The 17,571-nt window shown below is 40.9% G+C and overlaps 1 protein-coding gene across 2 annotated transcripts in view; it reads left to right on the top strand.

Moving 5' to 3' along the window:
* Positions 1-494: 494 nt before the first annotated feature.
* vdac1.L (voltage-dependent anion channel 1 L homeolog) overlaps positions 495-17,571 on the top strand; it is a 32,526-nt gene continuing 15,449 nt past the window's right edge. Inside the window, exons 1-2 of one of the 2 annotated variants that reach the window (XM_018251968.2) lie at positions 495-641; positions 13,957-14,026. In XM_018251968.2, coding sequence (XP_018107457.1) covers positions 13,960-14,026 — 67 coding nt within the window. In that variant the 5' untranslated portion in view covers positions 495-641; positions 13,957-13,959. The remainder of the gene's footprint in view (positions 642-13,956; positions 14,027-17,571) is intronic. The other variant, XM_018251969.2, reaches the window with a different exon arrangement.

Here is a 17,571-nt window from a genome sequence, read left to right as displayed (position 1 = left end):
CAGGGTGGTGGTGTGGCCTCAGGATCCATAATATATCAGCAGGACCACAAAAACGGTGTAAAATGAGGAAAACTTAAAAATCACGGGAAGTAAAATTAAGGTTTCATTGTAATCTTTAATACGGGCGGGAGGTCAAACAAATGGAGACGAAAGAATAATAAAAACTAAACATGACATTCCTCTGTATGTGAACTGTTTCTGTTTGACACAATTTAAGCACAAACCCACGCTAGCTCCAAATATATAGAAAAGCTCTGGTATTCGTCCTAGTCGCTATTTAAATAACATGGCTGCTGGCCATCCAGACAGGAGGTCAAGCATCATCAGCAGCTGCGACGAGAGAAAAACCAAGAGCAGCGTGTAGAACTAATAATACGCACTGCACAATAAGATTTTTTCCCCCCACCCCACCAGTTCAAGGGGCCATGCGGCTAATGTGCGAGTACTAGGATCAGCTAGCCATCCCCTAGCCATAAGTAGCACCCAATCAGCATTCTGTGTCGCTGCTATATCTGGTTCCTGAGCGCGTGTAGTGACGTCAAGCAGCTCCTTCCCTCAGCTTTCTCCCGTGCCCCTCCTCTTTGCACTGTCACTCAGATCTGCAGCTGCAGCCGCCGCAGGTTCTCAGCTAGGAAAGTAAGGTAACGAAAAATCCCCGTTTTAACCTCAAACCTGCCGTCATTAACGTAGTTGCTGGGTGTAGATAGTGATGAGTACGTTGTAGCGAATTGCATGCCACTGTAAAATGCTTGGTAAGATAGGAGGCCATAGGAGAGTAAAGTATTGCATATGTAGGGTAGCCTGTAGTCGGCTTCCATGATGGCTGCTCGGCCTCTGTGGCATCCTCTATGGATTAACGACTCATTCTCTGAAAGACTGAACTGTACCCTATAATAATCGTTCTATTCAATTATATATTTATGCACTGCACAAATGGCGTTTTGTCTTCATAATAACAACCTATACCGTTAATATATATATATATATATATATATATATATATATATATATATATATATATATATATATATATATATATATATATATATTGTAAATTTAGACAAACAGGAATGTCCTCATTCTGGCAGTTAAATTTGATGCAGGAATTAGTGGTATAATATGTACAATACACCCCATACAAACCAGAACATTTAAGGGGGCTGATTTGCTTAGGTGCTCCATTGCCGGGTTGTCAATAGCATTAGCAACCAATCAATTAGCACTTTTGATTAGTCTATCACAAGCTAGAAGCAAATATCCAATTTTTGCTACTGGTAACTGCACTGCAACAAATTAGCTCCTGTGTTAGTAAATCAGCTTAGAATAGTCTAAGTTTAGTGCTCACTAAAACTCTTTTTTACAGTATTTCTACAGTATATATTGACTTAATTTTCTGCACAGATGCAGGATATCCAAAAACTTGTTATCCAGAGAGCTCTGTATTACGAGAAGGCCATCTTCCATAGAGTTCTTTTTAAGCAATTCTGATCTTGAAAAATGATTTCCTTTTCCTTTGTAATAATAAAACAGTACCTTGTACTTGATCTTTATTAAGCTACATGCATTCATATTGGTGGCAAAACAATCCTCTTGGGTTTATTTAGTATTTCAGTTATTTTTAGCAGATTTAAAGTATAGTGATCCTTATTTGTAAAACCACAGGTCCCAAGCATTCAGGATAATAGGTCCTATACCTGTATAATTGTATTACTAAATGTGCATGGTGGCTGTAGTAATGTTCCTTTGTCCTGGTAATCAGGCCTACTTCGATATAGAAAGGATATAAGACCTGCTTGGCTATAGAAGGTACTAATGCCTGTTATTATCTTCTACTCACCAGGAAAAAGCCAAGGACAGTATTTATTCTTGAACAATCAAAGAGAAAAATCTAATATATAACTGTCACCCTTTATATACACTATTAATATATGCAAACTTTAACAATTTTGCTGAAGGTCAAGAGGGACACTCCTGACTTCACAATATACTGAAATTCTTCAGTGGATTTTCAGATAGGTGGATGATATACATTACATACTTGAGATTTTGCTGCATTCTGCCTACAAAATGTTATTTATGTGTATAAAATTGTAAATATAAGAGGCATATTTTTTGAGAGGAATTGTGTTGCTGATATGTGTTGTGTCTCTAAAATAAGGTGTCATCTGACTCTGCCTTTGAAGGACACTCTTCATTTGGCATTGTCAATCCTGCCAACGAAATGTCATATTGCTGTGACTCAGTGCCGGGCCTTGGGCAAATTGCGCCCAAGGCAGGACCAGCGACTCGTCGTCCCTCCCTCTCTTCCCCCTCGGCAATGTGTTTCTACACAAGCAGCGACAGGTCGCACAGGGCATCGAACAATTGGGTGGGGGGGGGGCAGAATGGAGCAGTGACAGCCGGGCAGGCAAGTGAGGAGCTAGGAGCAGAAGTGATCTGCTGAATGGCTGTATTCCAGCAGTCAATGTGTAAAAGAAACGGATCCGCACACACACCGATTAGTGCAGTCGGGGATTATCCCCTTTTATTCAGCCACCAAACATCAACGTTTCGGGGGGGAACACCCACCCTTCATCAGGATCATGATCCTGATGAAGGGTGGGTGTTCCCCCCCATGTTCCCCCCCAAAACGTTGATGTTTGGTGGCTGAATAAAAGGGGATAATCCCGACTGCACTAATCGGTGTGTGTGCGGATCCGTTTCTTTTACACATTGGTTGCTAAGGGACCCGGCCGGGTCAACGGAAGGAACGCACCACCAGCTTGCAGGATTGGTGAACTACAGGTGTGCGGTAGGAGAATTACATTGTATTCCAGCAGTAACACATTCAGCCTTAACGCTGAAACGGTTAAGATTTCCCTCCACTCATCACCCTTCCCGTTCCTCCCCCCCAATGGATTTTCCTGCACTACACAACAAGGAGGGGGTGGGTCGCAGGGGGCAGCGATTATCAGATCGAGGTAAAAGCAATACGAGCAGTGATAGCTGTGCTGGCAGGTGAGGAGCCAGGGCCAGAACTCTGGGTAGGTAGGCAGAAGAGGCACTGCCTAGCGCCCCCTATCTTTTTCTGCCTACCCCTAGTTCCAGCCCTGCTGTGACCCTCTACATGTGCTCATTTCTGCACATTTAGAACGAATTTGAATTCATGATAAAGGCAAATTAAAGTTAAGCAAAAGTGACTCATGGCTGAAAATATTGCTGCAGTTTCTGATAAATGTTGGTTTGGACATTGTCTAGTATATATTTTTGAAAACAGAAGTTGTTCTGTTTATATGAGAGCTGACATTTAATATTAATAAAACATTACATTGGATATTAACCAGTGCTATGTTAGGAGAATCGAATAGATGTAACTACCTGTAGGTCATGTAGAGAGGTTATAAGTATAAATAATTTTCCCTTGTTGGGTCCATTTACCTTTTGAGTGTGAATCTACATATTGTCAAGAGATCTGATGGTCATATTTGTTTTTGTAGTAAAATGTGTCACCTAGTATCAAATTGCTCCAAAAGGTGGTTATACTCATGCAGATAAAAGTTGCTGACTCAGTCCCTTCAGACCAAGTTGTAAACTTATTGGCCCACCGATGGGCCTTCCCTACCAATATCTGGCCAAAAAGCAATTGGGCAAGTTTGAAAATTCCAAGTAGTGGCTTTGCGGTTGATGCGGTCGTCGTCTGACAAGTATTGATGAGTCCAATTAGGCCCAGGATGTGGGTGGCTGAATCGTGCTCAAATCCCCTCATTTGGCAACCTCTGGCTGTGTATGACCTTAAAGAGATACTAACACCAGAAATGAAACTCTTTTTTTATCTGTCATAATATTTCCTTTGAAAGCTACTTATATTTGTGCCATAAAGTATTTGTAGGATGCTTTTACATTACTGTCTGGTGCCCCATGTTCCTGTATGAGGGAGCTGCCATATTTGTACAGCAGGAGCCCGTTAGCATTAGAAATTTTAACTGACAGGCTTAGATAGTACAGTCCACTAACAATAACTTGCAAAAAATGATCAACATGACCTATAGGTAACTTTTAGGGGCAGATTTATCAAAGGTCAAGGTGAATTTTTGAATGAAAAAAATTAAAATTTCGAGCTATTTTTTTGTGTATTTCAACTAGGGAATTGTCCAAATTAGAATTGAATTTGAAAAAAATTAGAAAATTCGAATGTACTCTCTCTTTAAAAATTAGACTTCAACCATTTGCCATCTAAAACCTGCTGAATTGCTGTTTTAGTCTATGGTGGACCTCCTAGAACCTATTTGGAGTCAATTGGTGGACTTCGAAAAATTGAAGTTTTTTTGTTGGGGGGGAAATGCGCTATTCCTACGATTCGAATTTGGACAAATACGGACCTATTCGATCGAAACTGACCTATTCGACCAATAAAAGCTTTGACTTAATTTCGGTTGGTCTTTTGGAATTCGAATTTCGAAGTTTTTTCAAATCGAAATTCGACCCTTGATAAATATGCCCCTTAATGTTCATATTTTAAAAAGTAGTTTTCAGTGTCAGTATCACTTTAAGTCAGAAAGGTATGTCCTGTGCACCTCAAATAGTCAAGTGCAAATGCAGCTCAAAAGCACAGATGCGCATCCAAAATAATTTTCAATCAACAGTGTGTTATACACAACAAAAAAAAAAAATGCCAAAGACATTTGCAGTGATTGCATGCGTTCTTAATTCTACACTGTTGTATTTGCTTTGTCTCTTCTATTTTGATTCTGTTGAGTTACCATTTTATTTTGCCTTAGTCTCCTTATTCCCAACTTCTGTCTTGTTCTCCTTACAGCTTTCTAATTTCATCTTCTGTTTTCATTTTTTCCATCTCTCTTTTTTTTTTTATTTTTAACATTCACCCTTTTGCAATTTCCCATCCTATTTTTATTCCTCCACTTTCTTTTTCCGAGTTTGTCTCCAAGTTTTTATACCTTCCCTTTTCTAAAAACCCAATGGGCTGGTTTCTTCCCGTTTTTAAAGTTCACTTTTCTCCCCTATGCTGTTCACACATCTCTCTCTCTCTCTCTCTGTTTCCAGTCACCGCTTCCCAGGTACCTTCTACTTTCTTCCTTCATCCACATCCATTTTTTGCATGGATCCCTACCTATTTCTCTTCTCCTCTGTACTCTCATTGATCCCCTTAAATCCTGCATTTCTCCCCTACTCTATTCAGGTATGGGATTATCCAGAAACCCATTATCCACAAATCTCCGAATTATGGAATGGCCATCTTCCATAGACTCTATTTTATCCAAACAATCCAGATTTTTGTTTAAATGATTTTCTAGTAGACTTAAGGTATGAAAATCCAAATTTTCGGAAAAATCAGTTATCTGAAGAGCCCCAGGTCTCGAGCATTCTGGATTACAGGTCCCATACCTGTATTATATTTTGTATCTATCCTTTAAACATTTTTCCTTTTCCCATGTCTCTTCTGTGCCCCTCCCTACTATTAAATCTATTATTTTCCTTTCCTCTCCCACTTTATTTATTTTATTTTCCTTTTCTTTTTCCTGCATAGTGCTTCAAAATGTAAAACTACCCACGTCTTGCAGGAGTAGTGGGTAGCTGTGAAGGTAACATAGTTCAGCGGAGACTCCCTGTTCCTCTTTCTTTGCACTGTGTCAATTTCTGAACTACCCATACAAGGTATGAAGTTGACATAGTGTCCATTTACTGAATGTGACCCCGCAGCTACCCGACAGGACGGTAGTGGTGGGAAAATCCAGTTGACGCTGCGTCTGCATCCAGCAGTTGTGTCGCGTCAGATCAACGATGCAACTTCATCCGACATTTCTATCTCTTACCTTATTTCTGTCGCATGCCTTTCGTCGCAGCGCGTTGGATCGCGCTGAAAACATCCATGTAGTCCCACCCTAAACCAGATGATTCAGGGTCCTTTTCAGAGGGCTGAAAAATGTTCTTTGTGCCATAATTTATAGAATATCAGTGAGTTCAAATTCTGTATTGAGAAAGGAAATGTGAGCCTAACAGAATTGTCCAAGACTTACTGTTCCCCCAGGCTCAGCTCACACTTTGATATGATCCACATTTCTGTTAGATGTATTTTTTTTAATTTCTCAGTTATTTGTTTTCTTTATGGAAAATCCCTGAGTTTGATTAAAGGCAGCTGTTAGAATTGATACAATAGTTGTTAATATGGCACAGATGCTGCTGAGAAATGTAGCAATTAATTGTATCAACTAAATGTAGCAAATTGTAACAGTTTAGTATGTGCTTCTGGATCACTGAGCTGCCAGACTGAAACACAAGAGACGGGAACATTAAACTTACATTTTGGGAAAACGGCAAAAAATAAAAGGTGGAAAGCAATTAAAAGTCTTGGTTTATGGTGATCTGTAAACAACTGAACAAATTGTTTGGAAGTTAAACAAACCCTATAAGGCATAACGCACACGCACATCTCAGGGCTAATCAAAAATTTTTAGTTGATCTTTATTTAGCTCATACTGACTTGCACTTGCATTTCAAAATTTCTAATCTACTTTATTCAATGCCCATGTGGCTTGTTCTACGTGGGCAAGACTATTACTACTTTTCGGGAACGGATGAGGAACCATCATGCTTCAATTCAGGCAGCCTTGGAGACAGGGAGAGCTGATACACCAGTAGCCCAACATTTTCTCATCAAGAAACATTCGCTGGCCAGTTTAAGGTGCATGATATTTGACCATGTTCCCATACCTTACAAGGGAAGCAATCATGAAAAACTGCTGCTACAATTGGAACTCAGTTGGAGCCATGAATTAGATACGTTGAGTCCCAAACTCCCAATGGATTGAATGAACTAGTATCGTATTCGCCATTTCTGTGATTTAGCCATACAGTAAAGAATGATATTCTAATGAAGAACAAACTTATACGGCTCCTAGAGCTGGTTTCACCACAGGGAAGATCTCCCCAAGAATCATTTTAGAAAGAGAACTTTGAGGATTATCCAGTAGCACATTAGCTCACAGAATAATTAGATGGTATGTGCAGCAAAAATGAATCCCTTGATACATAATGTAACCTAGATAGAAAATTTCTGTCTGATCAATGTGCAATTTTCTCAGTTTTTGACTGAAGAAGATCAGCACTCTCTGTATGGTTTGGTGAAAAAAAGTGTCAATTTATTCACACACTTTTACATTTTATCCGACGTTTCAGTCCTTTCTTTCTCTTTCCATGAGAAAAGTCCCCATGTGGGACCGAAACGTCGGATAAAATGTAAAAAAAGGCTGCCTGTATATGATGGGAGGTATATAGCACCCAGCCTGAGGTATTGGCTCCTTTAAATCTCCAGGGTAAGACAGGTTAGGACCCTGGAGCAAGGATAGTTAATTAGGCTGCCCAATTAGTCCGCAGGTGGGACTGGTTAAGAGAGCCTGGCGGGGAGTGGGAGTGTGTTGTACTGGGAGTCAGAGAGAGAACCTCTGAAAACACGCTGTGAAGTGTTTGTGAACAAACTGTGTATTTGACTGCAACTCAAAAGAGCAACTGTTTGTTACCACAGCAAGAAACTTTCCTATGGACTGTAACACTGCAAACCGGTGAGGTTTTCCTTATTATTTGACTGTTATAGCACGGAACTTGTGCCTGTTTAAGTTGTCCGGTTGGAACAATAAACTCCAGGCAGGAGCCTGTGTCATTTTGTTGCAAACCTAAGCCTCCTGTCTCCTCTGTAAGAACTGTTTTACCTGAGCCCTACCCACTGCTTTGAGCTATTCCCCACAAATGGTGTTTCGGATGCGGGCAACAGAGAGACAGTGAGCATAATAGGACAACCATTGTTAAAAGGGCAGTGCTATCTGCTGCAGACTGTGGGATTTGTAGTTCAACAACATGGAGGAACTTGTGTTGCAGCTGGCCAAAGTCAATGCTAGTCAGCAGGAGGCAAATGCTGCCCAGCAAGAGAACAATGCCATCCAGAGGCAGAGTATGGCCACCCAGCAAGAGACTAATCGTTTGCTTGCAGCTCAACTGGCAGCATTAGCAAAGGCGGTTGAGGCTGATCGACAACTCTTGACGGATGTGGTACAACAGATGGCTGCACTGGGGTCCAATGTGTCAAGTGGGGCCCCTAACACAGATAGCTCCATTAAGGCCAGTCGTTTTCTGCAAAACATGACGCCACATGATGATGTTGAGGCATATCTGCATACTTTTGAAAGGATTGCCGAGAGGGAGTCTTGGCCCAAGTCCCAGTGGACAGGTCTGGTAGCGCCTTTTCTGACTGGAGATTCCCAAAAGGCATACTTTGATTTGACCATAGCCGATGCCAAAGACTGACAGGTTAAAAACGGAGATACTCCGCCGTTTGGGTGTTACATCAGCCATGCGAGGTCAACGGGTGCACACGTGGTCATACCAGCAGGAGAGGTCTCCCCGTGCCCAGATGTATGACTTAATTCATCTTGTGAAAAAGTGGCTGCAGCCAGAATCCCTGTCAGCTCCTCAAATCGTCGAAAGGGTCACTGTGGATCGCTTTCTGAGAGCTCTTCCGCCATCCTTGAGGAGATGGGTGAGTCATGCAGATCTCCAGATAGCCGATCACCTGGTGGAAATGGTGGAACGCTATATTGCCGCTGAGGACAACTTAGGATCGTTTCCACAACAGCGCAAGCCAGCCACAAAACATCCATCTGCAAGGTTGTTTTCTCTGGAAAAAAGGCGCTTGCGAGGGGACATGATTACACTTTACAAGTACATTAGAGGACATTATAGACAAATGGCAGGGGACCTTTTTACCCATAAAGTGGATCACCGTACCAGAGGCCACCCCTTTAGACTAGAAGAAAAGAACTTTCATTTGAAGCAGCGTAGGGGGTTCTTCACAGTCAGGACAGTGAGGTTGTGGAATGCACTGCCGGGTGATGTTGTGATGGCTGATTCAGTTAATGCCTTTAAGAATGGGCTTGGATGATTTTTTGGACAGACATAATATCAAAGGCTATTGTGATACTAAGCTCTATAGTTAGTATAGGTATGGGTATATAGAATTTAATTAAAAGTAGAGAGGGGTGTATGTATGGATGCTGGGTTTTCATTTGGAGGGGTTGAACTTGATGGACTTTGTCTTTTTTCAACCCAATTTAACTATGTAACTAACTATGTAACTAAGGTCCCCAGGAAAAGCCAGTGAGTCGTTGCCTCAGGATACCAGGGCTGACCAAAAGGCTATAGAATGGTCTAAAGGAGCTGACAAAACTCAGCTGTCCCCTCCAACCAAGGGTCGAGGCCAAGTGCAATGCTGGCGATGTAATGAGTGGGGTCTTGTTGCTGCCAGGTGCCCACTACCATCAGAGCCCATGGATTGTCACTCGGCTCAGCAGGTGTCGTTGTTTGCTCACCCTGTGTGCACCGCAGACACTGACTTGCATATGGCGGTGGTAAAGGTGGGTGGAAAGTCTGTTCAAGCTCTGTTGGATTCCGGGAGCTTAGTGACAATGGTGCATGCCAGTTTGGTAAGCCCAGACCAGGTTAATGAACGTAATCTTGGGGTGCTCTGTATTCATGGAGACTGTAAAAGTCATCCCCCTGCTATAGTGACATTTGAAACTGTTACTGGTACTGCATGTCATGAAGTGGGTGTTTCCTCTGTTTTGATGCATAGTGTAATTTTGGGACGAGACTTTCCCCTCTTTTGGAAGCTCTGGGGAAAGGAAGGTTCTCCACAGGGGTCTGAGAAAGGGATTCCTAAGGATGCACCAGGGGTTTGTGAACCTAACTCAGAGGTAGTTACTGAAGGGGAGACCATGCTTGAAGCAGATCATTTTCCCCTAGAGGTACTAGCAGGTGAAACAGAGTTGCCCTTGGAGCCCTCCGAAGCATCCGATATGCCAGATTTGGTGGTCTCTCGGGTTAACTTTGGAACAGCCCAAATGAGGGACCCTACACTGAATAGGGCCTGGGAAAATGTTAAGGTAATTAATGGTGAACCTCAGGAACCTGGTGCTGAGAGTGTCTTTCCCCATTTTTCTGTCAGTCAAGATTTACTGTACCGGGTTGACAAAATCCAAGGGGAGGTGGTAGAGCAGTTGTTAGTGCCCCAGTCCTATAGGCGAATGGTCTTGGACCTGGCTCACACTCACCCCCTGGGTGGTCACCTACGTCAGGAGAAAACCCAACAGCGAATTTTACAAAGGTTTTATTGGCCCGGTATATTTGCTGAGGTGAAGGGGTATTGTGAATCTTGCCCAGAATGCCAACTGTCTACTCCGGTACCTCATTTCCGTAGTCCTCTAGTGCCATTGCCTATCATTGAGGTTCCATTTGAAAGAATTGCAATGGACTTGGTAGGGTCACTGGTTAAGTCAGCTCGGGGCCATCAGTATATTCTTGTAGTTATGGATTATGCTACGCGGTATCCTGAGGCAGTCCCTTTAAGAAACACAGCCTCCAAAAATATTGCTAAAGAGCTGTTTTATATGTTTACCCGCACTGGCATCCCTAAAGAAGTCCTCACAGACCAGGGTACACCCTTTATGTCTCGGGTTATGAAGGAACTATGTAAGCTGTTGAAAATTAAACAGTTAAGAACTTCTGTTTATCACCCCCAGACTGATGGGTTGGTAGAGCGCTTTAACAAAACCCTGAAAAACATGTTAAAGAAGGTGGTAGATAAGGATGGGAGGGATTGAGACTGTCTCCTGCCATACCTTATGTTCGCCATTAGAGAGGTGCCCCAGTCATCCACAGGCTTTTCGCCCTTTGAGCTATTGTATGTTCGTCACCCCAGGGGTCTCTTGGATGTAGCAAAAGATACCTGGGAGCAAGAGGTAACACCCCATAAGAGTGTGGTGGAACATGTTACCCTCATGCAGGATAGAATTGCTGAAGTCATGCCCATAGTCAGGGAACACATGCAGCAAGCACAGGAGGCCCAGAGTCGGGTTTACAACCGTTCAGCTAAGGTTCGAACTTTCAACCCTGGGGACAGAGTATTTGTTCTTGTCCCAACAGTTGAGAGCAAGTTCCTGGCTAAGTGGCAGGGCCCGTATGAAATAATCGAGAAAATAGGTGAGGTGAACTATAAAGTTTACCAACCAAATAAAAGGAAGAAAGAACAGCTTTACCACGTAAACTTAATAAAACCCTGGAAGGACAGAGAAGTCCTCACGGCTATAATTCAACCCCTTCCTCCTACCCAGGAGGGTATACAAAAGGTGAAAATAGCTGAAACCTTGTCAGAGCCACAAAAGCAAGAAGTCAGGGAGTTTCTGCAAAGAAACACTGAGGTGTTTTCTGACATACCAGGTTGTACAAATTTGATAAAGCATGATGTCATTACTGATCCTCAGGTTCGGGTCCGCCTTAAGCCCTATCGGATCCCAGAGGCCCGTAGACAGGCAGTGGACGAGGAAGTGCAGAGGATGCTGGATTTGGGGGTAATTGAGAAGTCTGTAAGTGAGTGGAATAGTCCCATTGTGCTTGTTCCTAAACCAGATGGGTCTCTATGATTTTGCAATGACTTCAGGAAGGTAAATGAAGTCTCAAAGTTTGATGCTTACCCTATGCCAAGAGTTGACGAGTTGATTGAACGACTAGGTCCTGCTAGGTACATAACAACTATTGACCTAACTAGAGGGTATTGGCAGGTACCAATGTCAGAAACAGCTAGGGAGAAAACAGCCTTTTCTACCCCACAAGGGCTCTTCCAGTATGTTTGTATGCCATTCGGCCTCCAGGGGGCCCCAGCCACATTTCAAAGAATGATGGACCAAATTCTTAGACCTCATCAACATTTTGCCTCTGCTTATTTGGATGACGTGGTCATTTTTAGCAGGGATTGGCAAAGCCACCTCCCCAGAGTACAGGCTGTCCTAAATTCCATTAGAGAAGCAGGCCCGACGGCCTTAAGCGCCTCTTCTCCAGCGTGAACATCCCCCAATTCGGCCAGTCTTTCCTCATAGTTTAAAATTTTCCATACCTTTTACCAGCTTAGTTGCCCTTCTCTGTACCCTCTCAAATACAATAATGTCCTGTTTGAGTGATGGGGACCAAAACTGTACGGCATATTCTAGATGGGGCCTTACCAGTGCTCTATAAAGTGGAAGAATGACCCCCTCCTCCCGTGAATCTATGCCCCTTTTAATACAGCTCAAGACCTTATTTGCCCTTGATGCTGCTGACTGGCATTGCTTGCTACAGATAAGTTCATCATCTCCAAGGTCCTTTTCCATAATGGATTTGCCTAGTGCAGACCCCATTAAGGGTATAAGTGGCTTGGATATTTTTACATACCAGGTGCATGACTTTACATTTATCAACATTGAATCTCATTTGGCACTTAGCTGCCCAGATTGCTAGTATTTTTCTGTATCACATTTCTTTATGGCATACCCTCACCCACCAGACTTTTGCAATTGGTTTTTATTTTTTATTATTGGTGGTTTTCGTGTTATTTAGCTTTTTATTCAACAGCTCTCCAAATTGCTATTCAAGCAATCTGGTTGCTAGGATCCAAATTAACCTAGCAACCATGCCCTGATTTGAACAAGATACCAGAATATGAATGGGAGAGGACCAGTAATACTGTTTTATATAATGATAGCAAATGTAGTGCTACATTAAAACCCTCAGCAGTATAGTATTGCTTATTAGGACACTAGGAGTATTTCAGCCTCATAGGGGATTATTAATGTACTGTAAGAATATAGATTTTAATGTAGGCTACTGTTTGTTGGCATGTCCGTTCTCCCTGCATTCATTCATTCAAAAAAAAAAAATCTATATTTGTGATAACTTTTCACAGTCCAGTTCTGTTTAAATGGACGAAAAGTTTTGATTGGTGCATCCGAACATTGTCCATTGTTAGTGCTGAATCGTCTGATACAGGTGGAATTGTATTGTTTCTACCTGTATCTTAATCTGACAATTAAGCACGTGTGTATTGAAACAAACAATCTTTCTTGGAATGATCTTTTCCAAGAAAGATCATCATTGTTACAGTATGTCTATGGCCACCTTAAGCCCCTGTTATGATTGAATTGATTTTGTATGTAAATTGAAATGATTTGATTATTTTGTTACTTATCCTTTAACAGTGTTCACAGATGAGTGAAGGTTATGTAAAATGGCATTTTATTATTTTACCTTTTAAAGAAATCCATGTAGTTAATGAGCAAGTATGCTCAGCCTGGATAATGTAGGTTATACCAGAAGAATATAAGAGGTTTAAGATTACCCACATGGCACCAGCCATGCTTGCTTGATGAATCTGTGTTGACAGTCTGTTTGGATATGCTAGGCTGGCCTGAGAATCAACTAGATATTACTTTTGTTTTCTGATGCTTTGCCGTTAATTATAGCAATGCAAATGTGACCTCCTACATCTGTACTGCAGCCCTGAATGCTGTGTAAGTATAGAGTGTGCTGCAGTGTGTGCAGCAGCTTGGAAAGGTTTAAAATAAACTCTAAATGACAAGTGGCCCCTTTTGCCACATTGCTTAACAATACAGCAACTGATGTGCAAAAGATAGATGACTAAAGTGTTTGAACACTTTAGTCATCTTTAGGTTTAAAGGATAAGGAAAAGCTCCCCCAATGATTAATTTCTGTACTTTGCTGAGAAAGCAGGCTGTCACAGTGTGCTATTCTGGTGCAGTTCTGCCTTCTTGAGTTGTGTCCCAGTACCCTTGTGGCTGCCCTGTTATGCTCTGTAGAGTAAAAGTTTAGCTTTAACCATCTAAGTTCCGATTTTTCTCTACTGCACATGTGCAGAGCCTGGGCAGCTGCAAAGGATCTCTGGAACAGGAGGCAAGATGGAAGGCACAGTGCTCACAAAAATAGGTATAAAGTTAGTGATTACAATCTTTGGGGGGCACATAACAAATTGGCAGTCACAGGCCTACATTTCACATGAAGGAATGTATGTATTATCCAGCAATAAAAAAATATTTTATATTAATTGTGTTCCGTTGTAACATATTTTTTTTCTGTTTGCAACAGAAAATGGCCATACCTCCGGCATATGCTGATTTAGGAAAATCTGCCCGAGATATCTTCACTAAAGGATATGGTAAGTATCAACAGTGGAGTCTGGCAGAGTGAGGGTTGAGTACAGGGCTATCGCCATGAAGCAAACTGAGCTTGCACAAAGAAGAATGGCTTTTCTGTTGTGATTGTCTTATTTTTTACTGCTGATCTATATTCCTCAGCCTAGGGCGAGACTGGCTGTTAAAACAGGCTAGATTACTCTGGTGCAACCAGTGTTAACATGCTTAGTGCCATGCCATGAGCCTGTCTTTTGTTATAATTATTGCAGAAAAAAGTGCTGTTGCTTTTTATAATGCAGATTATTTTAATACCAGAAATTTTAGAAATTGTAAAACTTGCAAGTGCAGTCCCCTGTCTACCATCCTGCTCTTTCTATAATTTTAAAATGTACTCTAGCATACAAGTCTGCATAATATAAAAATATTACAGTATAAAAATATTCATAATCATCACACAGCTGTATGATGGGGTTTTCTGTATCTTGACAGTTCACTGCAATTTATATTGTATAGCAATGAACTTGAGACCTTCTCTCCAGCAACAATTCAAATCAGACTTTTCTCTTAATTCGGAAGTAGCTAGAATGCCTGTTTTTGAATTGCTGTATAAGTGCTTGGCTTGTATTCTATAAAGTAACTTGCCTGCCTCAAGTTTATAAAGGAATATAATAATAATAATAATAATAATAATAAAGGAAACCCCTGTACTGTCTGCTTCAATTACAGACTCCACTAATAGTACTGCTCTTGTTTTAATTAATTTATTAATTCGATTTTTTTCTATGGCAATATAAACCTGTTTTGCTATATTTGTATAGGATTCCTAAATTAAGAAATAACTAAAAGTGGTACACCAGACATACCGTTATTCTTCATGTGCACTTTGTCTAGCATATATTTTGCTATATAATATTGCTACATTGCCAATAAACAAGGAGGTCTAGTAAGGTTCTAGTGTAAGTGATGTAGGCCACCCTCAAAAACTTTGGGTGCTCTATGAACTCAAGTATGCAAAACCAGCATTTTTAGTTACAACATCTGTGTGCGCTACGAAAACCAGCAGGTAGGTAGGTTAAACTTTTTGGATATATTTTTTTCATCCACCACTATGATACAAACTCACCAATCATTTTACCAAAAATCAGGGAGAGTAACTATAGAAGAAAAAGACCCTGCAAGTGCTGGAGACTCTGAACTATAGGGGGCCCCATGGGACTGATAAACAGCTGCAATATATATTAATGGAAGATATCTTGTTCCCAGAGTTTAGGGCCCAAATGATCTTTTTCCACTGCTGAAAAGTTAATGTAGGAGACTCCTATTTAGTGATTAGTTACATGATTAGTTAATGTACTAATAAGTCAGTCATGTTATTGGAAGTCAGTGTAATTTACCTTAAGGTTCTCAATTTATTGGTGGTCAGTGGGGTTTGCACCCTGCCTGTACTGTCATGCTTCTCTGCAGTGTGTTTGCTAGACACGTAAACTGCATAAACTTTTCTGTTACGTAGGTAAGTCATTGCAGTTTTTGCTGAAGTTATGTAAATTATTGTATAAGTTTTAACATAACTTTATACAAAACTTATGCAATTACAATGTAATGGCCTCCCTTCGAATCAAGGTTTCACCGGGCCTGGGATAACCACACTTGGTGGTAATAAATACCGATTTTATTTTGCAGCGTACATGCTGGCGGTTCAGGGCTCAGGCTGCCAAGCACGTACAGTGTACGTCTTTTGCAGCTGTGTATGGCAGTGTATGGCTTTTTCCGCCTCCACAGAGAGTCCGGAGGGATGACAGCCCCCTGGGCAACGAGGCTAGAGGGCTGTCAAGTCAGATCCGCCATGCATGCATGGCGCTTCTGCTACTTCCCTTACCTCCTCCTCGACGCACACCCGACAACTCACTTCCTGCTGCACAATAACTCTGCATAGACACTGTCCAGGGTCCCTCCAGCGATTCCAGTGATCCTCCTGCTACAAAAACGGTAAGTGCACATTTTTTTACAAACTTACATGCACTTAGACACACTTAGGGGCACATTTACTAAGGGTCGAAGTGAATTTTTGAATTTAAAAACTTTGAATTTCAAACTAATTTTTGGGTACTTCGACCATCGAATAGGCCTAAATCGACTTTGATTTGAAGTAAAAAAGTTAGACTTCGAAAATCAAAGTACTGTCTCTAAAAAAGTTAGACTTCGACACTTCGCCACCTTAAACCTGCCGAATTGCTATGTTAGCATATGGGGACCTCCTAAAAGCCATAGCCAACATTTGGCTAGGTTTTTAGAAGTCGATGTAAAATCGTTCGATAGATTGACTAAATCGTTCTTTGACCGAATATGGCCAAATTCGATAAAAAAACTTTGAATTTGAATATCGAAGTAATGCAAATTTCTAAGTTTTTTACACTTCAAAAATCGACCCTTGATAAATCTGCCCCTTACAGTACATTTATACACTTACTCACACATTTTAGTAAAGATTGTTTTTTTTTTTATTTTTTTTAGAACACTTGCTCCCTTTTGTACACTTATTTACATGTATTTACACACTCAGACAACTTTTAGAAGTGCACAAACATGTATACACAAACTGTATTTTTTTTTTTTTACTTATTTTTTTTTTTACTTATTTATTGTACTGTTATCTTTTGTTTGTTTTGCCTAAAAACTTGTTATTTTGACCGCGTGACTATTGGATAATCGATTTTGGCCACTAATTACGCTGTTGGATCAATTATTTTGTTATTTCATTTATTTGCATAATTTTTGTGGTTTTATTGCAATTTTATCCCTGCATTATTGTTCTTTATGTATCTTTAGTAGTTTGGTGCTTTGGTATATAAAGATATATTTTACTTCATTTGATCCGCAGAATATGTGCTTTCCAAAAATATATGGTTTTCTGCTGGTCTTTTTATAGTTTGGGGGTCTTCCGGCACATAACGCACAGTTGGGGCTCTCTTTTCAGCAGCTCAGTTGGCCAGCGTAAAAATTCATATGCACGTTTTTCATTTGGGGTCCGTACACACCACCTACTTTGGTAAATCTATGCATATTGGGCATCAAACTATTCAGTAGACCTCTGACGTCCACATTTAGGGTGATTTTTCTTTGTATGTAAAACATTGTGTGAGATAAATGCAACAAACTGCAACATTTTTAGGCGATTTTCATAAATGTTGTAAAAACCTCTAAGTTTAGAAAAGCTTTGCAGTTTGGTAGTTGGGTGTAGAAAGACGTCTTTATCTTTGTTGGATTCATCAGAATGTGTACTTTGCAAAAATATATGGTTTTGGGGGGTCTTTGCTGTTAGGAGGATTTTGAGGCACATAATATGAAGTCAAGGGTCTATGTTCACTGAAGACTAAATCGGCAGAGAAGAAAACTCATATGCACTATTTTTATTTGGGGTCTGCACATGCCAGCTGCCTTGGTATATCAATGCATATTGGGCATCAAACTGTTTAGTAGACCCTTGGCATCAATATTTATGGTGTTTTACAATTGTATGTAAGAAATTGGGTGAGATAAATGCGGCCAATTGCAATATTTTTAGGCGATT

Source organism: Xenopus laevis, chromosome 3L, assembly GCF_017654675.1.
Source record: "Xenopus laevis strain J_2021 chromosome 3L, Xenopus_laevis_v10.1, whole genome shotgun sequence".
NCBI classification, from domain to species: Eukaryota; Metazoa; Chordata; class Amphibia; order Anura; family Pipidae; genus Xenopus; species Xenopus laevis.
The sequence above is the reverse complement of the archived record's forward strand: the minus strand, read 5'-3'. Positions and strand labels throughout refer to the sequence as shown.